At 45.0% G+C, this 26794-nt stretch overlaps 2 protein-coding genes across 2 annotated transcripts in view; both read left to right on the top strand.

The window, feature by feature from the left end:
- On the top strand, positions 1-19761 carry ZNF514 (zinc finger protein 514). The gene is made up of 7 exons (XM_061156135.1): positions 1-795; positions 1609-1697; positions 4316-4442; positions 4748-4843; positions 7170-7318; positions 7476-7577; positions 19276-19761. The coding sequence occupies exons 1-7, from the start codon at positions 669-671 to the stop codon at positions 19759-19761; spliced, it is 1176 nt and encodes a 391-aa protein (XP_061012118.1). The 5' UTR covers positions 1-668.
- MRPS5 (mitochondrial ribosomal protein S5) overlaps positions 19633-26794 on the top strand; it is a 21963-nt gene continuing 14801 nt past the window's right edge. The window contains exons 1-3 of the mRNA XM_061156033.1: positions 19633-19866; positions 23463-23543; positions 25822-25959. Of these exons, the coding sequence (XP_061012016.1) occupies positions 19809-19866; positions 23463-23543; positions 25822-25959 (277 nt within the window). The 5' untranslated portion in view covers positions 19633-19808. The remainder of the gene's footprint in view (positions 19867-23462; positions 23544-25821; positions 25960-26794) is intronic.

Genomic DNA, 26794 nt, shown 5'->3' on the forward strand with positions numbered 1-26794 from the left:
CCAGGTAACTGGTGCGCACTTGCCCAGCCTGCAATTGCCAGAGCAGAGCACCCAAGGTCCCCAAGCCGCCAGTGCGCAGGCGCCGCTCGTTCGACGCCCCCCACCCCCCACCACCGCAGACCCGCCTCCGACGCTTTTTCTGCGGACCCCAGCGTGCCGGCCTTCCTCTCGCGCAGGCTCAGGACGGGTCTCGGGAGGCGGGGCTGGAAACCGGGTGTTGCTTGGATCTTTGTGGGTTCAGCTACTCCTGCTGCGCAGGCCAGCCATGGGCATTGCGCCCTGAGCCAGTGAAAGAGTGCGAAGTGTCTGTCCGTCTGCCCTCCTGCGAGGGGCTGAGGAGGCCTGGAACTGGGCGCAGAGTTGCAGGGCCGATCGGTTCCCTGTGAGCTCTCCAGAAGCGATTCTGGAGGAGCGCGGGGCACCGAGATCTCAGGTGTGGCTGTGGCCATTTCCTGGTGGTCTCCGTGGGAGCTGGGTCCTAGAGTTCGGTCTCCAGAAGGAGGCGGCGGCCAGTCTTCTGAGGCGCCTGGGAGTGCAAGAGGGGATAGAACATTGCTTCCCACAGCCACAGCCGCAGCCGCCGTGAGCTCATTTGGGACGCCAATCCGGGTTTGACAGCCCTGCTCTGGGTCCTGCAGGTCGGTTGGGCGTCGCTGCGCGAAGTGGGGATGCCCGGTGTCATCCGGCTGGCTCCCCGCTCCCTGAGTCCCGGCAGGATCGCAGGGCCGCCGCCGAATGACAGAGATTTGGACCTAGTGAAAGAACTAGCCCCAGCTATGGACTCCAGAGCTTCAGGTTTGGCTCGGTGCCGCGGGCCGGAACTCTCCTGGGGAGTTAGTGCTGGTCTAGGAGGAGAAGGAGAACCATGGGGTGGGGGCAGGGAGTCCCAGTGGCGGGCAGAGCCTGTCCTTGGGATTTCCCAGGCAAGGATATTGGAGTGGGTTGCCATTTCCTTCTCCGGACCCAGGGGTTGAACCCGAGTCTCCTGCATTGGCAGGCGGATTCTTTAGTACTGATCCACCTGGGAAGCCCTGGCCTTATAATAAAGGGGCTCTTAAAAGACGCTTCAGAGACCTAATGACGCTTTATTTATTTATTTTTCTTTCTTTTTTTTTTTTTCCTAATGACGCTTTAGAACACTCAGGATAGCTCTCAGGAAGACCTGGCCTCTGCACTACTTCCCAAGGAGAAGGGTAGAGGTGTGACTTCCGCAAAGTCCCATATCTTTACGTGGTCTTGTCCTAGGCCTTATTTTGTCTTGTTAATCTGTCTTATTCCCTCAGGTGACATTTAAAGTTCCTTGAAGCTCTTCTCCATGTTTATATTTTCAAAAGGCCTAATATAGGACCTGCATGTTGGAGGTCCATTGACCACAAAGGAGTGGCCAGACTGTGGTCACCCTCCGGCAACCTGCAGCTTGTTGTGGCCTGTGGACAAGTGGGGGCCTCACGCAGCAGTGAGGACAGGCAGCCTGTGGCCTGTCCGCCAGCTGCCTTAGGTCCAGCCTTATCCCCGGAAACCATGGGGGCGACACACTGGCCTGGGGAGTCTGGGAGCTGTAAATCTCATGAGGGTTAGCCTTCCTCATGGCTCCTTTTACCTTCCTAGTTCTCCCTTCTCAGGAACCTGCTCTTCCTCCGGAGAGATGCCTAGGAGACAAGGGAACAGCCAGCTTATTCCTGAAAGCCAGACCTCAGGTGAGTTGGGGTTCTCTTTAAGTTTTTCTCAAATGCCTGAACTATGGAGAGTTCTGCCTCCTTTTCTCTGGAGCCTGCTCATTTGCCAGAGGGACCTGGCCCCAGTTCCTGCTCTGCAGGAGGCTGAGTCCATCAAGGCTGTTGCTGGTCTCCTTGCCCCAGGGCCCTCTACCCAGGGAGACTGGGCCCCTGTGCACGTGTTATCTCCCTGGATTAGTGTGGGGACGCACTGAAGACCCTGCCTTGGGACTGGGGGGTCTTTTATGTGTCCTGGTTCTGCTGTCTGGGTGCAGCTCCCAGTCCAATGTTCTCCTTGGCTCTTGGCTCTGCCCTCCAGAAGTTCCTTCATTTTGCAGTATCTCCCGTGGTCGCATATGAAGATGATACTGGAGAATAAACTTTTTTTTGAGGGCTAAGAAGCTTTTTTATCCTGAGTAGTTTGATGGCCCAAGGATTGTTTCAAGTCTTGCACCTTAAGTGTGACTCTCAAACACCTGACCAGCTTTTTGTGCATTTGCTTCCATTAGCTCCGTATATCAATAGCTTTTCCCACAGTTGTTATTGAAATATGCCCCTCTCTTTAGACTTAATTGTGGAGCTTCTGGCAAAACCTTACTTTTAGTCACTCTGACAAATTTGGTCCCACTGAGAGGATTTACTGGTAGCCATCTGAAATTATTAAGAGGCTTAAGTAAAAGGTCTGACAATCACACAAATGACTTAGTCCTTGCCATTAGGCTGGGTTTTAATCATCTTTTGTTATGCAAAAGCTGTATGTATTTTGTCTTTGACCAGTTGGAAATGAGAATTCATTAAATCTCCAACCTTGCAAGTCCTGGTATTTCTGGGACACTTTCTTCTTCTTCTTTTAAAACATTAAAAATGGCTATGCCATGTGGCATGTGGGATCTTAGTTCCTCAACCAGGGATTGAACCCACTTCCCCTGAATTGGAAGCCCAGAGTCTTAATCACTGGACAGCCAAGGAAGTCCCTCTGGACACTTTCTCTTTGCCTTACATTTTTATTTTGCAAATCAGCAAACTCTTAGACTAATTTGTGTGTGTGTGTGTCATACTTTTGTCAAATGTAGCCAGTGACAACCAGCTCATACTATTGATGTTTCCCTCGTCTCATCACAGCACCAGCTGATCTTGCATTGTTCCTCTTTCACGTTATTGCATCAAGTGTTACCACACAGTTCACCATCAAATTACATGGGTTGCTGTTTTGCCAATGTTTTCTACTGCCTGGCCCTGAAGCCACTATCACGTATTTTAGGCTATTTTATTATGGCAGAACTCCACCTGGAGTACCAGCTTTTTTAATGAGTCAGTTGAGGCTAGTTATGCTGTGATAACAACAGCAAATCCTGAGAGGCTTACAGCAACAACGGTTTTTTTCTTGTCCATGTTACATGCAAGCTATGGTTTTGCCCCACATCTTCACTCTGGGATCATTTGCCATTCTCAGAGCAGCAATTGTAGAAGCTGACTGTGAAAGCTTTTGCTCATAAGTAGCTCATGTCACTTGCTTCACATTCCAAATGTGAAAGTGAATAACTTGACTACACCTGAGTCAGTGGGGTAGGAAAATCAGTTCTGTAGGGAGGGCCAATGAATATTTTGCACAAATAGTACAAGCTATCATTTGGGCCCCTAAGGCAGTGTGTTTTCCACATTTGATTATTTTAGACTGCCTTTAATATAAAATTATTAGTTTGGCTTATTCTGTGGAATCAGTATCTAAATGGGATTTGACTTTTAAACATTTTGAGGGGAAAGTAAAAGGAGTTTATACTACCTTCACTTATTTGCTTTTTAGTTCATAGTTTATGGCTTATTGTACAATGTAAGTCAATTGAGAGTATTGTTGTTATAGAGGCTGACAGGATAGTTCTGGCTGGGACCCACAGAATGGTTGTACCTTGTGAGGCCCTGAGATCTGGGGTTCTCACTCTCAACCTTGCACATTCAGGAACTGAAAAATGATTAGGCTTTGGGGGAGATAATTGATATTAATCAGACTCAGAGAAGACTTACTAATTCAGTGTAAGGCCACTTGACACACTCTCACTGAACTGTGTGCTTGCAGAGCTGTTATGGGATACGTTATTCCAAGTCCCAGATGATTTTATTTGGCCTTAGTAAGAATTGTCACCGAAATCCTAGGCCACAAGTTTCAAAAATACTTAATTAGAAGACTACTGACACTATGATATGCTCAGAATGCAGAGTTTATCAGTTTGTTTTTAATTGATTCTATTTAAATGTCACTAAATTATGAGCCATTCCGAAAACTGAGGAAATGGATTGTATATATTTCTGTCACATAAGTGGAGTGTCTCTAAAGGTTTGATTCTCCTGAGGCCCTGAATATATTTCTAAGCAGTTTGATGTTGAGATCTGTGGGTACTGCATGGGATATCGAGTAGTAAGGATGACATGGTCCCTGGAGCAGCTTAAACTATCTTTCAGATGATAAAACCTGGCATTGCGAGCCGGGAACTCTTGGAATCCCTTCTTGTACACCCTAAGGTCCTACTCAGACACCTGTCTCCTCTTCTCCCAGGGCCATGAGTGTGCTCCCCGAGTGTGCAAGACTGTCTTCTGTGTTTCAGGACCTGATGACGTTTGAGGATGTGGCTGTGGAATTCACCTGGTGGGAGTGGGGGCGGTTGGACCCTGCTCAGAAGGACCTGTACCGGGAGGTGATGCTGGAGAATTTCAAGAACCTGGCCTCCCTGGGTAAGCTCAGCTCCTCCGAGGCCCAGAGCCTGCCCATCAGGCCATCTTTAGTTCCTTGGTGTTAAAAGCTAGGGGTGTCTGGGCCTGGTGGCTGACTTTTGCCCTGAAATTCCAGAATTAGACATTTATTTTCTCTTGGGGGCCAGGAGATTCAGTATTTCTTCTCCTCGTTCCTAGGAAAGTCCTGCTGTATGCGAGATCAGAGTAAGAAGCTTCATGACTTCACCATGCTTAGTTGCAGGCTGTCCATAAGCCTTGGCCTCTTCTATACCCATACCATGATTGTTTTCCTTCTCTACCACCAGGGTTTCCAGTGTCCAAACCATATATGATCTGCCAGTTGGAGGAAGGGGAAGAGCCCTGTATTTTAGAGAGAGAAATCTCAACAGGTGTCCACTCAGGTGAGAGTCAGGCCAAAACAACAGTACACGTCATAAGGGCCAACTGTGACTGGAAAGTTCCTTTAAACCCTTGGTCAGGGGCCTCTTCTTTGAGAAAGTGCGGTCACTTGCCAGGAGGCCTTTTCTTTGAGGAGGTGAAGTCACTTGCCAAGAGCCCTCCACTCCAGTATTTTGAATACTTGTAGGCTTCTGTAATGTTTTCTGGTATGAAAAGGTGTTCATTTTCCTCTCTAGTGTTTATCTTTCCTTTGTTTGTTTCTTGCGAATAATGTGGATAAGAAATAAACATCTGCCCATCTCTACCCACCCTTCAGGGTCCTTGGGACTATGCGTCATCACTTGACGTCACACGATCAGTGTTAGATGTAATCTAAGGACCAATAGTTTTTAAGTCCTATATCAGCAGGGATAAAAGAGTTAGCAGCAGATCAAACAGAACAGTTAAGTAGCCCAGAAATTAAAGGGCTACTGGCAAGGACATCCTGACAGATGACATCAGGAAGATCAAGGTGAGGACACTTCAGGCTTGGTTAAGTTGAACTACAACAGTGGTGGTTCTAAGAACAAAGACCACTTCTTACCAGCTCTTGATGGCCATCTCTTTGAATTCCTAGGTGACTTGAGACCTTGGGGTGGTAGGCTCCACCCCTTGGGGCAAAATTCTGGACACAAAGCTCTCCTGCCTGCCATGTGCAGCCCAAGCATACTGCAGGAGATGACAGCTTGTGTCCGTGTCCATCTCTGAAACAGAATCAGCCTCAGGCCAGAGCTGAAGCTCCCCAAAGCAGGGCTCAAATCCTGAGAGCGCAGGCTGGGCCTCAAGACTCCAGAAGAGGACAGACAGGGAAGATGCTGATCTCTGTATTGGTACTCTCTTGATCGTGTTTCCTTCCAGAATGAAGGCAAGGGTCTGACATCTGGATCTAGTCTCATCATCAGTATCTGTCTGTTTATAGTGTTCTACAAATATGGTATGTTTCAGAATCTCTACAGGAGCTTGTTAAACATTCAGATCCTCAGGATCCCCACAAGACCTACTGGCTCAAAATCCAGTCTGTGGGAGCCCTGCTTAGGCATTGCCAGTCATTTCTCTCTTCAGAAGGGTCACTATTATCACATTAGCTTTCTATTGTTGCTGAAACAAATTGTCACAAACTTAGTGGCTTTAATCAACACAAGTTTATTATCTCATAGTTCACAACTCAGAATCAAGTATGGGTCTCACACTGTTAAAACCAAGATATCAGCATGGCTGAGTTCCTTTCTGGAGTGTCTAGGGGACAGTCTGTTTCCTGTTCATCTGTGTTGTTGGCAGAACCAATTCCTGACAATGATCAGACTGAGTTTCTTGTTTTCTTGCTGGCTATAAACTGAGGAGCATTCCCAGCTTCTAAAGACTACTACATTCCTTGGCCCATGGGGCCCTTCCTCCATCTTCAGAGCCAGAAGTGATGGGTCAAGTCTTTCTCACACCACATCGTTCTGACTCAGCCAGGAACTGGTCTCTGATTTTGAGAACTCATGTGATTAGACTGGGCCCACCTAAATGACTCATGATAATCTCCCGGCCTCAGGGTCTGTGCCCTTAATCATATCTGCAAAGTCTCTTCTGCCATGTAAAGTAACATGTTTACATGTTCCTGGGATTTGAATATATAAATATGTTCAGATGGACTTGGACATCTTTGGGGGATAATTATTCTGCTGTCACAGTTACATGCAATAATAGATGTTAAATGTATACAGTATGTATATTATAATATGTACATAATACATAATAATGTGTGGTGTGGACTGAGCTGTTGAGGGAAGATTTTTGTGGAGGGCATCTTCCTATCTTCCTCTCATCTTTACAGTCTTTGGATTTACCTTGTGTTACTGTTGTTCAGTAGCTAAGTCATGTCCGACTGCAACCCCATGGACTGTAGCCCTCAAGGCTCCTCTCTGTCCATGGGATTTCCCAGGCAAGAATACTGGAGTGAGTTTCCATTTCCTTCTCCAGAGGACCTTCCTGCCCAGGGATTGAACCTGCATCTCCTTCACTTCAGGCTGATTCTTTACCACTGAGCCACCAGGGAAGCCCTTACCTTGTGTGCTGGAGTCCCAACACTGTTCTCTCAGGTTTTTCTAATCTCCAGTTACCTGCTTATCTTATTCTTGGCACTTCCAAAATGTTCTTCAGACATGCACCATTCTTGGAAGAGACTGTACACCTCTTTTAGGTATTATTTTAAAGGTTAATTATCTTACATCTATCGTAGGACTTTACTTCCTCTTGGCACATAGAACAGGCAATACCAGCCTGTCTTTTTTTGTTTTTTTCCAGACTGGGAGAGAAGGCCTCAAGCCAAGGAAGCTATGCTAAGTCAAGGACTTTCCAAAGAAGAATTATTGCAGAGAGCATCAGTGGAGAAACACATTAGAGATGAACTCAGGTCCTCCAAACTGAAAGCAACCTGTGGTTGGGATGACCAGGTAGAGATGCATCCAAAAAAACAGGAGAGATATCTGAAAGAAACGTCACTCACTCACAAATCTCCTCCCACCCTTAAGAGAGGTCATGAATGGAGTGAATTGGGGACCGGATCAGGTTTAAGGTCAGTCCCTATTAACCAGCACTGTGTTCCCACAGGAGAAGTATACTATAAATGTGATACAGCATTCAGACAGACTTCAGGGAGAAGTAACTCTCAGAGAACTCAACCAGGGAAGAAATCTTGCAAATGCAATGAATGTGGGAAGTTGTTCCATTTCCAGTCAGAACTTCGGCGCCATCAGAGATGTCACACTGGAGAAAAGCCCTATGAGTGCAGTGAATGTGGAAGAGCCTTTGGTCATATTTCATCCCTTATTAAACATCAGAGAACTCACACTGGAGAGAAGCCCTATGAATGCAGTGAATGTGGAAGAGCCTTCAGCCAGAGTTCCTCTCTTGTTCTACATTACAGATTTCATACAGGAGAGAAACCCTACAAATGTAATGAATGTGGAAGGGCCTTTGGTCATACTTCATCCCTTATTAAACATCAGAGAACTCACACTGGAGAAAAGCCCTATGAATGCAGAGAATGTGGGAGAACCTTCAGCCAGAGTTCCTCTCTCATTGTACACTACAGATTTCATACAGGAGAGAAACCCTACAAATGTAATAGGTGTGGGAGAGCCTTCAGCCAGAGTTCATCTCTCACTCAGCATTATAGACACCATACTGGAGAGAAACCCTACAAATGTAATGAGTGTGGAAGAGCCTTTGCTCACACTGCCTCCCTTATTAAACATCAGAAAAGTCATGCTGGGGAAAAACACCTCTGAATTCAGCCAATGCAGGAAGGCTTTCGGCTGGAAAACATACACCACTAAACCTCAGAGGATATGCTGAATTACATATTAGAAAGAGATCCTAGGAGTGCAACGAATGTGGGAAGACCTTTGGTCAGAGGACACATTTTGCTCAACAGCAGACAGGACACACCAAACTGAAGCTCTATTAAGAGGAGGTGGGCTTTCATCATACCGCCTCCCTTATCAAACACAAGAGAATTCAAACCAGTAAGAAACTATGTGAATATAATGGATTTGGAAAGGCTTTAGTTAGTGGGTCACACGTTCAACATCAGACAGTTTATTATTTTTAAGATTTTTTTTTAATATGAACCATTTTTAAAGTCTTTATCGAATTTGTTACAATATTGTTTCTGTTTTATGTTTTGGTTTTCTGGCCATGAGGCATGTGGGATCTTAACTCCCTGACCAGGGATCGAACCCACACCCCCTGCTTTGGAAGGTGAAGCCTTAACCACTGGACCACCAGGGAAGTCTCTGTACATGGGAGAATGTATACTTGGGAGAAGCCTCATCAGTGTAATGTGTATAGCACAGCCTTCAGTTATATATTGTTTCAAAAGCAAACAAAAATCCCCAAAACAACTCCAGATAACTCACACATATTTTACATTAGTAACAGCTTAAGTTTTCTTTCAAAGGGCAAAGTGAAGTGAAAGTCACTCAGTCGTGTCTGACTCTTTGTGACCCCATGGACTATACAGTCCATGGAATTCTCCAGGCCAGAATACTGGAGTGGGTAAGCCTTTCCCTTCTTCAGGGGATCTTCCCAACCCAGGGGTTGAACCCAGGTCTCCTGCATTGCAGACGGATTCTTTACCAACTGAGCCACAAGGGAAGCCCCATATATATATATATACCCTTTCCCCCCCACCCAGTGTCCTTCTCTAACCCTCATTCAGGTCACTTTATATGCCTGGATGCCTGCAACTTTGTAGCTGCTTCTTGCCTAACATAGTCCCTTTATCTTGTGTATCTCTGGCCATGTTAATCATTCTCATCAGTGGGCATCTATCCTGCTGCCCCGTTCTGCCCCCAAAGCCTCTGTTTTGCCTATAGGATAAAGGCTCACCTCTCAGTTTGACATTCAGTGCCCTCTTCAGTCTGCCCTAACCTCCTGCTCTTCCTGACAAGAAGCTCCATTTCAGACAAACTAGCTTGCTTGCCACACCTCAAACATGTGTCCACACTTCCCAGCCTGGGCTGTTCTGCCTAAGCTGTTCCACCAGCCTGGAATGCCCTCTCCACTGTCTAAAGCCTGGTGATCAGTCAGAACCCTATTCAAATGTCCCTTCATTGGGGAAGAATTCTCTTGAATACCAATGGGAATTCTCGTACTCATTTCCAATTGTAAAAGCATCTGTTTTTCCATAAGTATTATTTTCAATTACTGACTTCTGATTGTTCTGGATCTTCACTGCTGCACACAGGCTTTCTCTAGTTCTAGAGAGTGGGGGCTACTCTCTAGTTGCGATGCACAGGCTTCACATTGTGGTGGCTTCTTATTGTGGAGCATAGGGTCTAGGGGTATGGGCTTCGGTAGTTTTAGCATGAAGGCTCAGTAGTTGCGCTATGAGGGTCCTAGGGCATGTAGGCTTTAGTAGTTGCAGCACAGGGGCTCATTAGTTGTGGCTCTCAAACCTTAGAGCATGCATGCTTCAGTAGTTGCAGCGCTTGGGCTCAGTAGTTGTTGACTCTAGAGCATGGGCTTAGTAGTTGTGGCGCACGGGCTTAGCTGGCATGAGGAATCTTCTCATTCCAGTCCCCTATAATGAAAAGAACATCCTTTTTGGGTGTATAATGAAAAGGACATCTTTTTTGGGTGTTAGTTCTAGAAGGTCTTGTAGGTCTTCATAGAACCATTCAACTTCAGCTTCTTCAGCATTACTGGTTGGGGCATAGACTTGGATTACCATGAGATTGAATAATTTGCCTTGGAAATGAACAGAGATCATCGTGTCATTTTTGAGAATGCATCCAAGTACTGCATTTCAGACTCTTTTGTTGACTATGATGGCTACTCCATTTCTTCTAAGAAATTCTTGCCCACAGTAGTAGATATAATGGTCATCTCAGTTAAATTCACCCATTCCAGTCCATTTTAGTTCACTGATTCCTAAAATGCTGACGTTCACTCTTGTCATCCATCTCCTGTTTCAATCATCGAAAAAGCAAGAGTTCAAGAAAAACATCTATTTCTGCTTTATTGTCTATGCCAAAGCCTTTGACTATGTGGATCACAACAAACTGGAAAATTCTGAAAAGAGATGGGAATACCAGACCTCCTGACCTGCCTCTTGAGAAATCTGTATGCAGGTCAGGAAGCAACAGTTAGAACTGGACATGGAACAACAGACTGGTTCCAAATAGGGAAAGGAGTATGTCAAGACTGTGTATTGTCACCCAGCTTATTTAACGTATATGCAGAGTACATCATGAGAAACGCTGGGCTGGAGGAAGCACAAGCTGGAATCAAGATTGCCGGGAGAAATATCAATAATCTCAGATATGCAGATGATCCCACCCTTATGGCAGAAAGTGAAGAAGAACTAAAGAGCCTCTTGATGAAAGTGAAAGAGGAGAGTGAAAAAGTTGGCTTAAAGTTCAGCATTCAGAAAACTAAGATCATGGCATCTGGTCCCATCACTTCATGGCAAATAGATGGGGAAACAGTGACAGACTTTATTTTGGGGAGCTCCAAAATCACTGCAGATGGTGACTACAGCCATGAAATTAAAAGACGCTTACTCCTTGGAAGAAAAGTTATGACCAACCTAGACAGCATATTGAAAAGCAGAGACATTACTTTGCCAACAAAGGTCTGTTTAGTCAAGGCTATGGTTTTTCCAGTAGTCATGTATGGATGTGAGAGTTGGACTATAAAGAAAGCTGAGTGCCGAAGAATTGATGCTTTTGAACCGTGGTGTTGGAGAAGACTCTTGAGAGTCCCTTGGACAGCAAGGAGATCCACCAGTCCACCCTAAAGGAAATCAGTCCTGAATATTCATTGGAAGGACTGATGTTAAAGCTGAAACTACAATACTTTGGCTACCTGAGTGAAGAACTGACTCCTTTGAACCCGAACATCATTTGATCCTGATGCTGGGAAAGATTGAAGGCGGGAGGAGAAGGGGACGACAAAGGATGAGATGGTTGGGATGGCATCACCGACTCAATGGATATGAGTTTGAGTAAACTCTGGGAGTTGGTGATGGACAGGGAGGCCTGGCGTGCTGCAGTCCATGGGGTCATAGAGTTGGACACGGCTGAGCGACTAAACTGGAATCTTCTTGGACCAGGGATCAAACCTGTGTCCCCTGCACTGGCAGGCAGATTCCCATCCACTGTGTTACCAGGGAAGCCCTCCATAATATTTGAAAGTGAAAGATATCTTGACTTGGAATAGTTCTTATCACTGTCTTAATCTATTTAAATCATTGGTTGTTTATTATCTTGCCATTTTCTTGTCTCCTGAACCAGATTATCAGCTGTTTCAGGTCATTTCTCATATTTCCTCTCAGAAATGAGCACCCAATAGATGCTTACTGCTGCTGCTGCTGCTGCTAAGTTGCTTCAGTTGTGTCCAATTCTGTGTGACCCCATAGACAGCAGCCCACCAGGCCCCCCTGCCCCTGGGATTCTCCAGGCAAGAACACTGGAGTGCGTTGCCATTTCCTTCTCCAATGCATGAAAGTGAGAAGTGAAAGTGAAGTTGCTCAGTCATGTCTGACTCTTCGCGACCTCATGGACTGCAGCTTACCAGGCTCCTCCATCCATGGGATTTTCCAGGCAAGAGTACTGGAGTGGGTTGCCATTGCCTTCTCTGAGATGCTTACTAATCATGTTTTAACTTGAAAAACAACTTGTGTTGCCCACGTTTTCTCGGTACTCTGACCACAAATTTTTGTACTAGATAAAAATCTTTCCTTCCAGAAAACTACCAATTAAATATTTTCTTAAAAAAATACAATATTGTTTCCTGTAATTATTTTTCAAATTCAAGTATAGGTTAGCATTGTTCTGCGTTCTGTGGGTGGCTTGTTGGATTTGTCCATGAACATTTATTGCAATTTTATTTATAAATTCTCATTCCAACTACCCAGTGTTGGGCTAAACTCCACAGGCTAAGGATATAGTCCCCCTCAAGACTGGGAGAGAGGGACATTAGCAAAGTCACAGGTCGGTTTGTTTAAGATCATTTGTCCCTGTGGATGATAATGGAAGAGCCACTGGCTTTAATTCTCCATAGTGTCATTTGGTGAGACTAGACTGTTCATATATATTTATCATGGTGATCTGCCAATGGATGGCATACCCAGAAGTTGGTAAGATTTAGAGCAGTGGCAACTATTTAGGATAATCTAAGAATGGGAAGATCTCCTGGAGGAGGAAATGGCACCCCACTCCAGTATTCTTGCCCGGAGAACCCTATGGACAGAGGAGCCATCCATGGAGTTGCAAAGAGTCAGACATGACTGAGCGTGTGGGCATGATATAAGCATGAAAAATGGTGTTAGAATCAGTATGCTCTGACCTAACAAAGAGGAAAGAGAAAACAGGTCATTATGGATGGATGACAACTAGGGATCAATAGAAATGAGAAGAATAACTATGGCCAAGCAGATGAAAAATAAAACAGGACTTTTCTGGGTTCTTTTTGTTTGTTTGTTTTGAAGTACAGTTGATTTACAGTATCATGGTAGGCAAAACAGGGCTTTGCCACAGGTCTTGGTCTGACATCTTGGGCAGAAGCTATCCCTTATCTGAAGTTATCAATTTATTCCGAAGGTCTTCGGTCAGCTGGTCTAGAGACCAGCTGCTTTACAGCATCTTGGAAAATCCTCAGTTTGAAGTCCTCTGCTGGAATAGGCTTCCAGTTGTGTCAATTCCGAGACTCTTCTTTAGTTGTAAAATATGTATGGAAGAATTGACATCCTGGAGTTTCACTGCTGCATTAGTTAACAACATCTGATAAGGTTCTATACAGTAACGCTCAAGAGCAGTTTTTCTCTGCTGTCTTACGCAAAAATCTCACGGTTGAGGATCACAAAGAGGCTATTTAAGAAGAGGCTGTGGGAAGCTGTCCTTAACCTATTGATGACAGGACTGGGTATACATGAATCCCCTGTAATATTTTGCCATGGCTGCATGATTTAGTATTGGAAGTGGAATCTCCAAATAACTGTTCATTTCTTAGACAACTGATGTATTCCCAAGGGAGTGAACCATATGCCCATAAGGTGCTTGTGAGAGTACCCTTGGCCAGGGAGCTAAAGGGTTCTGAGATTTTTGGTAATGTTAATAATGTCACTGATTTCTGTAAAGTGTGTGCCTTGACCACTCAATATAAAAAATGGGATGTCCTAAGTTGGAAACACAAAATCAAGCTGTTTTTAGGAAGGACTATAGCTTTTTCATCTTGGAGAAGGAAATGGCAACCCATTCCAGTGTTCTTGCCTGGAGAATCCCAGGGACGGGGAAGCCTGGGGAGCTGCCGTCTATGGGGTCACACAGAGTTGGACATGACTGAAGTGATGCAGCAGCAGCAGCAACATAGCTTTTCATGGCAATTAGATGCTCCAGTCCATCATTAAAATGGACATTAAGAAGTAAAACACTCGTGGGACCTACCCAGGAGAGGACTGGCAGATGGACTTCACCCAGATGCCCGTTTCTCAAGGGTATAAATACCTATTAGCCATGATAGATACATTCACAGGATGGATTGAAGGCTTTCCCACCCGGACTGAGAGCCTGAGGAGGTGGTAAAAAAACTTTCTGAGATTTGGTCTTCCCAGGTCATTACAAAGTAACAATAGGACATCACTTACTTCTAAGGTCCCCCAAGGGGTCTCTAAAGCATTGGGCATTACTTCTTATCTCCATTGTGCCTGGAGGCCTCAGTCTCCAGGAAAAGTAGAAAGAGCCAACCAATTCTTAAAATCAGCAATAAAAACGATAACCCAGGAGACCTCCCTGGGATGGAAGGAGGCTTTACCAATAGCTCTCATTCGTACCCGTATTGCCCCTAAGGAACAGATTGGTCTTAGTCCTTATGAGATGCTACATGGGAGACCTTTTGTTTATGTCAGTGACCTCTTCCTAGATCCGGAGGTTCAGACCCTCCAGTCTTATACCATGGCCATTGGGCAATTCTAACAAGATACATGCTTGTAGTGTCAACCAGGACCCAAAAGATTCTAAAGAGCCACCACTATATGCTTCAGGGATTCAAGTCCTAATTAAAGTCTGGAGAGATGGGTCCCCAAAGGCTCAACTCCAGCCAACATGCAAGGGCCCATACCCTGTAATACTTTCTACCCCCATGGCAGTCAATGTACCAGGACACAACTCCTGGATTCACTACTCATGAGTCAAGCCATGGAAGAAAACTGAAGAGGATACTCGATACACCTGTGAGCCCCTGGGAGATCTCAGATACCTATTCAGGACTACAAATGAGTGCCATTCTAATGAACACCCCCAAAATCAAGTTTCTTGGGATAGGATTTCTCAGGATAGCTCTAAAGAGCCAACACAGCTTGGCAGGGGCTGTATCCCAAAATAGACAGGAGATAGAGCTGATCCCTGAGCAAGGAGGGACTTGATCCATCTTGAATGAGACGTGTTGTTTCTGGGTAAATACCTCCAGCTAAGTTAAAGCAAGTCTCACAATCTCAAGAAAACATGCAGATCTACAGGATCTCAAAGAACGAGCTGGAGAGATCTCGGGGTGGCTACAGTCTCTCTTTGGGGGATCCTTCTCCTGGCAATGGGGAATTTGGTGTTGGCTAATGCCCGTACTAATCCCTGTTATCACCATATTGATGCTGCTTATGATTGCTCCATGTATTATCAATTGTCTAACTTGTTTTGTCTCTGCCCAGGTCAACAAGCTAAAACATGCGGTGCCATTTCAACAAGAATATATAAAACTACAGTCGACCATGGAAAATGTCACTCACCCTTAGATGAACAGCGCTATAAGGACTCTGAGGCTTGAGATTTGCAAGAGGGGGAGGCACAGTGCCCTTCGCTGTCCCAGTTCAGCAGGAAGTAGTCAAAGAGACCTCAACACTGCTACTCCCAAAGAATTGGGCCTTCCCTCTCTTGAGCGGGGAATGTTAGGTAGTTAGAATAGGAAAAAGGAGTCCAAAATAGCAGTGGCTAGAAGACAAAGAAAGGAAAAAGCCCGTGAAAGTAGAACAAAGGAAGGTCCAAAGACCAAGTGAGAACTTCAGGTGAAGCAAACAGCCCTCCAGGCTAGCCCAGTTTACATAGGGCAGGCTCAGGGGAAGAAGAAAAAACAGAAAAAGGGGCCAAAATTGAGCCTGCTTCTTTTGGGTTGGCCCGCCCTCACGCCTTGGGGATGTATTTTCCTTTGCTTGCCAAATAAAACTGAGCTGTAACCAAAAAAAAAAAAAAAGTAAAACACATTTGAATTTCATGAAAGGTAGAAGCTGGATAAAATCCATCTGAAGGTGTTCAGGGATCTTTGAGGCCTTGGTTGCTGGCCATGGTCCACATTTAATTCTTCAAAGATTATGTTTACAGGTGACACATGACCTAAAAATAACTTGTTAAAAGTTTGTTTTTTAAAGTTTATTTATCAACGTCAATTTAAGATAATAACCAATTTGTCCGTATCATGAAGGATAGTTTTATGGGGGCGCGGAAAAAAAAAAAAACTAGCTGATATCCATCTGAAATCATCTGGCACCACCAAGTGGCCATCTTGGGAGCGCCAGTAATGACCTGAGTGAAAGTTGCCTGCGTGCTCAGTCCTGTTTGACTCTTTCTCAGTTCCACGGAGTGAAGCCCACCAGGCTCCTCTGTCCATGAAATTCTCCAGGCAAGAAAACTGGAGTGGGTTTACATTTCCTTTTCCAGGGCATCTTCCCGATCCAGGGATCGAACCCACATCTCCCTTGTCTCTGCATTGGCAGGTGGATTCTTTCCCATTGTGCCATCTGGGAAGCCCATGAGTGAAGGTTACATTTTTTAAAAAACATTCTTCTTTTTCAGAATCAGAGGATAAATGCTGATATTTCATAATGGTCTCTCTGAATTCCTCCAGAGATTAACCCTTTGAGGGTTCAGTTAGGAATCTCACCTAGGTTAAGGCAGTTTGTTTGACATCATGATCTGTAGAGCATTTCCTTTCACCTCCATATTGTCTTTTTCACGTGAACTGAGGCCGTTTTAAGAGCTACTTCTCTAGGCAACAGGAGCGACTTAAGTTCTTTAGCTTGTAGTTCATTTTAAAATTATTTATTTATTTGGCTGTGCTGGGTCTTAGTTGTGGCATGTGGGATCCCTCACCAGGGGTCAAACCCATGTCTCCAGCATTGGCAGGCATTCTTTACTGCTGAACCACCAGGAAGCCCACATGATGGGTATATACCTCTAAGCATTGAAAGCAGGGACTAGAAAAGTTATTTTTGAGTATTTTCATGACTGAACACACACCCCATGTTCACAGCAATATTATTCACAAGAGCAAAAAGGCAGAAGCAACTCAATTGTTCATCGGCAGATGAATAAACAATGCAGTGTACAGTGGAACATTATGCTGCGCTGTGCTTAGTCGTTTCAGTCGTGTCTGACTCTCTGTGACCCCACAGACTGTAGCCCACCAGGCTCCTCTGTCCATGGGGTTCACCAGGCAAGAATATTGGAGTGGGTTGCTGTGCCCTCCTCCAGGGAATCTTCCCGACCCAGGAATAGAACCTGTATCTCCAGCGTCTCCTGCATTGTATGCAGCTTCTTTACCCACTGAGCCACCTGAGAAGCCCCACAGTGAAATATTATCTGGCCTTAAAGGAAGGAAATTCTAACACATGCTACACATGGATGAACCTTGAGGACATAATGCTAAGTGAAATAAACCAGTCACAAGAGGACAAACACTGTATGATTCCACTTATATGAGACAATTAATCCAATTCATAGAGACAAAGAATAGAATGGTGCTTGCCAGAGACTGCAGAGAAAAAGGAATGGTGAATTACTGCCTAATAGGTACAAAGGTTCTGTTTTTCAAGATGAAAAGAGTTCTGGAGATGAATCATAGGGATGGCCACAGAACAGTGTGAATGGACTCAATGCTTCTGATGTGTTCACTTAAAAATGGTTACGATAGTAAATTTTATATTATGCATATTTTGTGACAAAAATTTTTAAATGTCAAAAATGTACATGAATGTTCATAGCAGCTTTGTTTGAAATAGCCAAAATCTTAAGATAAACTATATATATACATATTCTATAACGATGAATGGTTAAACCAAAAGGAAGAAACTATTGACGCATTTAACAACTTGGAAAGACATCAAGGGTATTATGCTGAGTGAAAAAAACTCGTCTCCAAAGGACATGTAACTAATTCCATTTACATAACATTCCCAAAATGACAAAATTTTAAATATGGAGAACATATTAGTGGTTGTCAAGGGTTAGGGATGGTGGAGGAAGACAGAAGAGGGAGAAAGTGACTCTTAAGAGAAAGCATGAGGGATCTTTGTGATGACAGTTCTACCATGATTGTGGTGGTTACTGAACTCCACACACACCCACATCACACACACCCACCTCCACAGATGCATGTAAACTCATAGAATCCAATGAATTCTGTGAATTTCATCAATATGTACAAGGGTTTTGATACTGTATTATAGTTGACCCTTGAACAACATGGGTTTGGAATGCATGGGTCCACTTACACGCACAATTTTTCAATAGATATTGTCGTACTACATGATATGCTTCCTTGGTGGCTCAGTGGTAAAGAATCTGCCTGCCAATGAAGGAGATGTGGGTTTGATCCCTGGGTCGGGAAGATCCCGTGGAGAAGGAAATGACAACCTGCTTCAGTATTCTTGCCTGGGAAATCCCATAGACAGAGGAGCCTGGCAGGCTACAGGCCATGGGGTCACAAAAGAATGAGACATGACTTAGCGACTAAACAACAAAAACATGATAGGCAATGGGCTAAATCCACGGATACGGAACCATGAATTCAGAATACCGACTATGGGACCTGAGCACCCATGGATCTTGGTACCCATGGAAGGTCCTAAAGCCCATCGTCTGTGACTACTGAGGGATGACTGTAGAAGATGCTACCGTTGGAAACAACTGGGTCAAAGGTGCAGGAGCCCTTTCTGTACTATTTCTGCAGCTCCCTATAAATCTATCATTACTTTAAAATAAAAGAAAAAACAAACCAGAACCTGAATGCTTGGTGATGGGCCAAATTCCCTAGCAAGCTGAGCTGTCCCTCATGAACTGCGTGCTGTCTACTCTTGAGTGCCAAGACCATGGCCTGTTTTCTTGCTGTACTATCTTCTCCCTCAACCCCCACCTACAGCTTCACGGTAATTTCCATGCGACCCATTGCCTGAAGGACAAAACTCTTGGGTTCTGCAAGGTATGTAGGCATGGCCTAAAAGGACACAGCCGCACCACATTCCACTTTGGGAAAGCGCTGAGGAACAGAGGAGGAGGAAAATCCTCAGTGGACAGAACTTTGGGCAGTGCACTTGGTTGTTCATTTTGCCTGATCAGGTGTATAGATCCATACTTTTTCATGGACCATGGCTAATGGCTTGGTTGGATGATCAGGTACTTGAAAGGAATGCGATTAGAAAATTCAAGGAGTTGTGGGGAAGACGATGTGGACAGACTTCTCTAATTTGGCATAGAATGTGAACTTGATTATGTTCCATATGAATGCTTACCAAATTTTAATGAGGTGGACAGAATAACCAACCTGAGAATGTCCGTCTGCTTCCTCCCCCAGTCAAATGGACTCAAGAGCAATGCCCTAGGGATGGAAGTTATGTTTGAGCTCAACGACACAGACTTTCACTTACTAGGGCCAATATGACTATAGCCACTGCCGAGCGTTCAATATTCTAACAGCAGAGACCAACACTGAGCCCCCCATAAGACAGAACACCCCGAAGGATCAGTCAGCTACCTTACTGCAGACTGACTACATCGGGCCAGTTCTACTAAGGAAGGAGCAGCCCCTTGTTCTGACGCTCTGGATATGGATTCGTCTTCATCGCCCGCAATGCCTCTCCCAGAGCGTTACTGGAGTTGGGTATGAACGGCTTTTTTATTCTTCCGTTTCGACCATTCCCCGCTTCGACCTTCACTTAGACCCCGCTCCGTGCTCGTCCGTACCTCTCATTTCGGTTTGGGAAGAGTTCACAGCATCAGCTTCATTCAGAGAGAGTATTATGTCTGCGGTGCGCGCGCTCGCCGCTCTCGAGATCCGGAGAGTCCCGCGGGGAGACGGAGCCCAGCCCCGCCCACCCCGGCGGCCAGCCCACGCCCACCCCAGTGGCCAGCCCCGCCCACCCCGGCGGCCAGCCCACGCCCCTCCCCCCCGGGGGCCAGCCCAAGCCCCGCCCCTGGGTCCTAACGCGAAGACCCCGCTGGGGCTGTCCGCGGCGAGGCCGGATTCATCCCACCCGCTGCCTGTCTGGACACCGCCTCACCCGGGCCTGCGCTGCAGCGCGGCCCCCGGACCTTGGGGACTCGGGCCGAGGTCTGCGGCCGTTGGATGAAGAGCAGTCACGACAGGCGGTAGGAAGGCTGCTCGGGGACCTCCACCATGGCGGCTGCGGTACGCGCTGCGGGCTTCCTCCATGCTCTGTGTGGCGCTTCGGCAGGTGAGAGCCTGGACGCTGGGAGCCGGAGCTTTGAGCCGATCGGGAGCGGGGGTGCGGGTGGGGGCGGCTCTCCCGGGGCCTGCATTCGCCCGGGCGGGAAAAAGCAAGAAGCCGCAGCTCCTGGCCCCTCGCGCCGGGTTGCCGGCTCACTGGGGTCTGCTGTGTGACCTTGCGTGCGTTCGCACCCTTTCTGGGTCTCAGGGCCTGGGTGTGTAAAGTGAGGATGGACTGGACGCGGTCCAGGGTTCTTTCCAGCTCACCAGACGGCTCGTGCATGCTCGGCTAAGTGAGGAGGATAGTAGCAAGGCAGCATCGCCTTCCCCGCGGGCGCGACTTGCGGGTAGATCGAGGCAAGAGAAGCTCGAAAGGGAAATAGGCTGTCCTCCAGCTTGAGTAGAATAGGATTAGTGTCAGTTATTTTAGATTTAGGGCTGATCAATGCTCTTTATTAAAAAGAAGAATGTTGGTATTGTCCCCCAGCCCATGTTCGTTGTTTGCAGCCTGAGGAGAGGCAGCCTCCAGCGCTAAGTGTATCTCTAGGAACCAGTATACGATTGACCTGACCTCTGATCGCTCTGTTTTATTATAAACCTGCAGTCCAGCATTCGTAATTCTGAAATCTAAAGATCTGTGAAAATCGAAAAGTTCTTTTTTGTAACTTGTTTTGTTAGGAAACTTGACCTGAAATCCTTTGTCAGAAAATCTGACCTGAGAAATATTTTTACTTTTGTTTATGTTTGTGACCACCTCCTCTTTTTTCAAAGCCCTGTGCAAATAGCACCAAGCATCTGCAGCTTTCTTCCGTGAGTTCTTATGTGTAGCAGGGTCTATCTTAAACTCTTTATGCTTTTTTCCTTTATCTTCACAATGTCTTTATGAGATAGATACCTTTACATTCCTATTTTACAGATTAGGGAATTAGGACACACAGGTTGAGAAACTTGTTCAAGGTTAGACTGGAAGGACGTCAGGTTTTTGCAGCCATACCACCTGGTTCCAGAGCCTTTTTCTTTCTTTTTCTAGTGTATAACTTTTTTTTTTTTTGATAGTGGTTTTATTGGGATGTAACTTACACACCATATGATTCACCTTCTCAAACTATACATCTCAGTGGTTTTTAGTATATTTACAGAGCTGTGCGAAAAAGATCTTCACGACCCAGATGATCACGAAGATGTGATCACTCATCTAAAGCCAGACATCCTGGAATGTGAAGTTAAATGGGCCTTAGGAAGCATTATTACAAACAAAGCTAGTGGAATTGATGGAATTCCAGTTGAGCTATTTCAAATCCTAAAAGGTGATGCTATGAAAGTGCTGCACTCAATATGCCAGCAAATTTGGAAAACTCAGCAATGGCCACAGGATTGGAAAAGCTCACTTTTCATTCCAATCCCAAAGAAAGGAAAGAATGCTCAAACTACCACACAAATTGGACTCATCTCACATGCTAGTGAAGTAATGCTCAAAATTCTCCAAGCCAGGCTTCAGCAATATGTGAGCTGTTAACTTCCAGATGTTCAAGCTGGTTTTAGAAAAGGCAGAGGAACCAGAGATCAAATTGCCAACATCTGCTGGATCATCGAAAAAGCAAGAGTTCCAGAAAAACATCTACTTCTGCTTTACTGACTGTTCCAAAGCCTTTGACTGTGTGTATCACAATAAACTGGAAAATTCTTCAAGAGTTGGGAATACCAGACCACCTGACCTGCCTCTTGAAAAATCTGTATGCAGGTCAGGAAGCAACAGTTAGAACTGGACATGGAACAACAGACTGGTTCCAAATAGTATATTTGACATGTATATTGTCACCCAACTTATTTAACTTATATGCAGAGTACATCATGAGAAACTCTGGGCTGGAGGAAGCACAAGCTGGAATCAAGATTGCTGGGAGAAATATCAATAACCTCAGATATGCAGATGACACCACCCTTATGGCAGAAAGTGAAGAAATAAAGAGCCTCTTGATGAAAGTGAAAGAGGACAGTGAAAAAGTTGGCTTAAAGCTCAACATTCAGAAAACTAAGATCATGGCATCCGGACCCATTACTTCATGGCAAATAGATGGGGAAACACTGGAAACAGTGGCTGACTTTATTTTTCTGGGCTCCAAGATCACTGCAGATGGTGACTGCAGCCATGAAATTAAAAGACGCTTACTCCTTGGAAGGAAGGTTATGACCAACCTAGACAACATATTAAAAAGCAGAGACATTACTTTGCCAACAAAGGTCTATTTAGTCAAGGCTATGGGTTTTCCAGTGGTCATGTATGGACGTGAGAGTTGGACTGTAAAGAAAGCTGAGTGCCAAAGAATTGATGGTTTTGAACTGTGGTTTTGGAGAAGACTCTTGAGAGTCCCTTGGACTGCAAGGAGATCCAACCAGTCCATCCTGAGGGACATCAGTCCTGAGTGTTCATTGGAAGGACTGATGTTGAAGCTGGAACTCCAATACTTTGGCCACTTGATGCGAAGAGCTGACTCATTTGAAAAGACCCTGATGCTGGGAAGGATTGAAGGTGGGAGGAGAAGGGGACGACAGAGGATGAGATGGTTGAATGGCATCATCAACTCAATGGACATGAGTTTGGGTGGACTCCGGGAGTTGGTCGTGGACAGGGAGGCTTGGTGTGCTGTGGTCCACGGGGTTGCAAAGAGTCTGACACGACTGAGCAACTGAACTGACTGACTGACTGACACAGCTGTGTAACCATCCCCATAATCAATTTTAAAACATTTTAATCACCTCAAAAAGAACCTTCGCCATCATCCCCCCCAGTTCCCTATTCCCCCAGCCCCTGAAAACCACTAATCTACTTTTTTTCTCTATAGTTTGCATGTTCTGTATATGTTATATAAATGAAATCATGTAATACATGATCTTTTATGACTGTCTTTTTTCATTTAGCATAGTGTTTTTCAGATTTGTCCATGTGGTAGCATAAATCAGTACTTCTTCTTTATGGCAGAATGACGTTTTATTTTGTGTATGTACATTTTTGTTTATCCATTCATCACTTGAGCATGTGGGTTGTTTGTACCTTTTGGCTATTATGTTTAGTGTTGCTGTAAGTATTTGTGTGCAGTTTTGTGTGTCTATTTTTATTTTTCACGTGTATGTACCTGGGAGTAGAATTGCTTGATCGAACAGAGACTGCATGTTTCACTTTTTGAGGAACTGCTAGACTGTGTTCTAAGGTAGCTGTACCTTTTTACATTCCCACCATCATGAGGATTTTTATTTCTCTACATCCTTGTCAATACTTATTGATTTTCTGTCTTTTTAACTATAGTGATCTTAGTAGATGTGATGTGGTATAAATTTGTAGTTATGATTTGTGCCTCCCTGATGGTTAACAAATGCCTTTTTTTGAGGAGAATGTGTGAGGCTTGGTAACAGGTCGGGTGAGAGTGTGAAGCAGCCAGTGTGGTGTGATGTCAGCTTCTTGGGCAAGGCGTCATGGTGCCCAGAAACTCTGCATTTACTTGTTCTGGTCCTTTAATACTGTAGATATTGCTGTTCCTTAGGTGTTAAAAATGTTCCTTTTCATGTAGAAATATATCTTAACCTGTGTTTTTTTTTAATTTACAGGTCATTTGTGGTCCAGGCAGCTTCATCTGAACACCTTTCCAGCAGCTTCCATTTGGGCGTTGAAGGCTGTTCCCAGCAATGGTGAGATTATTTGTCTAACTCCCTTTTCTTCTAAGATCTGATGTTAAGAGTACTTTGTGTAGTTTCTAAAATGTAAATGAATGAAGGACATTCTTTATAATAGAAATGAGTGAGGTCTAAAGAGTATTTTTCAAATCTTTAATGATAATGGCTGTTATAATTCAAGGCTCTAAAACATAATAGCCATGATTTATTGAGTAATGATTTGTGTGCCAGGTTAGTAGTATGTTATCTTGGTTAATCCTCACACCAGTCTTTAGTGACGGAGTTGTTATTCCCATTGTTATTCCCAGATGCTAAAGGGAGTCTCTTAGAGGCTGAGTGACTTGCTTAAGGTCACACAGCCAGTAATGGCAGGACTGGGTCCTGAGGTGTTCTGGGCATTGTGACTCCTCCTCGGAACACAGTGTTTGCAGAAGGTTTTTGTCCTTTCCTGACAGTGCCAGGCCCCGTCTTCACTCACTTGCCAAAAGGGACGGAGAGCAGCGCTTGCTGAGCCCACGCTCTGCCTTGTTGTTGTTTAGTCACTCAGTTGTGTCTGGCTTTCTGTGACCACATGGACTGTGGCCCACCAGGCTCCTCTGTGCATGGGATTTCCCAGGCAAGAATACCGGAGTGGGTGGCCATTCCTTCTCCAGGGGTCTTCCTGACCCAGGGACTGGCCTCCCATCTCCTGCGTTGGCAGGCCGGGTTCCTTACAGCTGAGCAGGCCACCTGGGAACATCATGTTGTGCTTACGACCAGGTAAATCCTGCCTCTTCCACACGGCCTCTGCGTAGGGCAGAGCTGAAATCTCCTTGTGTTTTCTCCGTGCTAGACTCGACCGTTGGTCTTCTTCCTTTCATCTTGTGAAGCCTGCGGTTGAGGTGCCTTTGTGCTTGTTCAGCTGGTTGGTACAGGAGTCTGGGGCGCCTGGCTCTTCCTGCATCTGCTTCTTTGTTGTTCAGGTGATGCGTTCAGTCATAAACTACTTACTCTGCCCTTGACTCTGAGCCAGGCAGTGTCCCAGCCGGAGCTGATGTGGGGCCTAGAGAAGGGTTCTGTGAGGAAGGCCAGAGAGGAGCACTCCTGCTCGGGGGCCAGCCCCACAGGAGGCTCTGGGGCGAGGAAGGTAATGACTGGTGGAATGAAGACATACTTCTCCACCTTTTCTGCCTGTGACCAAATGACGCCCTCAGTCTCCTTGTGTGTAAAATCAGGAGAGTAGTTCCTGCTTTGGAGATTGTTATCTTACAATACTATGCTTCCAAGGAATACCACAAAGTTTATACCTTAAACCATTTCCCTTTGCTAGGCCTTCTCATCTTCCAGTGACACTTTGTTTTAACTTTACCTGGTTATATTTCCAAATAGATAGTGTATATTGTTCTTTTCCCTGTTAACATCATTATGCTGATTGAAGGTTTAACTGAGCCCCATGTCTGCTTTTTCTGAGCATAGTTGTAAGCACAGTTTTGATGAGATCTCAGTCCCATGGACAGAGGAGCCTGGCGGGCTACAGTCCATGGGGTTGCAAGAGTTGGATACGAGTGAGTGACTGAGCTGAGCTGAGTATTTCAAGGATTGCAACATTAAACAGCAAGAATAAAGAGTTGGATACAAGTGAGTGACTGAGCTGAGCTGAGTATTTCAAGGATTGCAACATTAAACAGCAAGAATAAATTAACATGTACTTGGTATTTTGTTGAAGATTGAGGGGGGTTACAAGAAAAACTAAAATGTGTCCAACGTAGTGGGATTTAGAGTGATTATTGAAGACCTGAATTTATTTAAAATGAAAAGAACAGTATGTATACTATCTATGGTGAAACAGATCACCAGCCCAGGTGGGATGCATGAGACAAGTGCTCCGGCCTGGTGCACTGGGAAGACCCAGAGGAATCGGGTGGAGAGGGAGGTGGGAGGGGGGATCGGGATTGGGAATACATGTAAATCCATGGCTGATTCATATCAATGTATGTCAAAACCCACTGGGAAAAAAAAATAATAATAATAAAAATAAATTTTAAAATAAAATAAAATAAAATAAAATGAAAAGCCAGTAGTTTCCATTTACTTAGTAAGCTGACAGGTCCGGAGAGATCTCCCTGTGTCATCTGAGCCAGCGTCCAAAAGTTTGCTTTTATTTTTTAAAGAAAGACTGTCTTCAAAATACGATTCTTAAAAGTTCAGCATTTTAGTGACTTGTTTTATCAGTCAGAGTTAATTTGACGGCGCTGGCAGTGTTTCTGCACGGGCGTGGAGCATCTAACGAAGTTTTACTCTTGTCTGCCTACAGGCCCTTTGTCACCTGCAGGAGCTAGAGACAGCTGCCATTTTACCAGCTTGGCCCGCGTGCTGCAGACACAGTGCTGCCTTTCTGCTCCCAGCAGTTTGGCGGCCCAACAGCACAGATCCTATAGTTTCTTCACTAAACGTACGTAGTCTGGCCACAAACTCCCCATTTCATGAAACAGGAAAATAAAAGGTGCTTTGGCTTCTTAATTTTTCTTCTTTTTCTTCTCCTTAAACGAATTTACACTCCAGAGGTTAATATATACAGGCATACCTCGTTTTATTGCTCTTTGCTTTATTGTGTTTTGAGGATATTGCATTTTTTGCACATTTAAGATTTGCGGCAACCCTGTGTTGAACAAATCTGTCTGCACCATTTTTTCCAACACGCTCTGCTCACTTCGTGTCTCTGTCATATTCTGGTAATTCTTGCAATATTTCAAACTTTTTAGTTATTATTATATTTGATATGGCGATATGAGATCAGTGATCTTTGATGTTGCTACTTTGACTTGTTAAAGATGAACATTTTTAGCAGTAGAATATTTTTTAAATTAAACTATATACTGTTGTTTTAGGCATAATGTTTTAGACATAATGCTATTGTGTGCTAAAGACTATGGTATAGTGTAAACATAACTTTTGTATGCACTTGGAGACCAAATATTTGTGTAACTCACTTGATTGTGCTAGTCGCTTTGTTGCAGTGGTCTGGGGCCAAATCCAGATTGTTCTTGTTGTACTGTTCAGTTGCTCAGTCATGTCCGGCGATGCCATGGACTGCAGCACGCCAGGCTTCCCTGTCCTTCACCATCTCCCAGAGCTTGCTCAAAATCATGTCCATTGAGTCGGTGATGCCATCCAACCATTTCATCCTCTGTCGTCCCCTTCTCCTCCTGCCTTCAGTCTTTCCTAGTGTCAGGGTCTTTTCCAGTGAGTCAGTTCTTTGCATTAAGTGGCCGAAGTATTGGAACTTC

Source organism: Dama dama, chromosome 11, assembly GCF_033118175.1.
Source record: "Dama dama isolate Ldn47 chromosome 11, ASM3311817v1, whole genome shotgun sequence".
Lineage (NCBI taxonomy): Eukaryota > Metazoa > Chordata > Mammalia > Artiodactyla > Cervidae > Dama > Dama dama.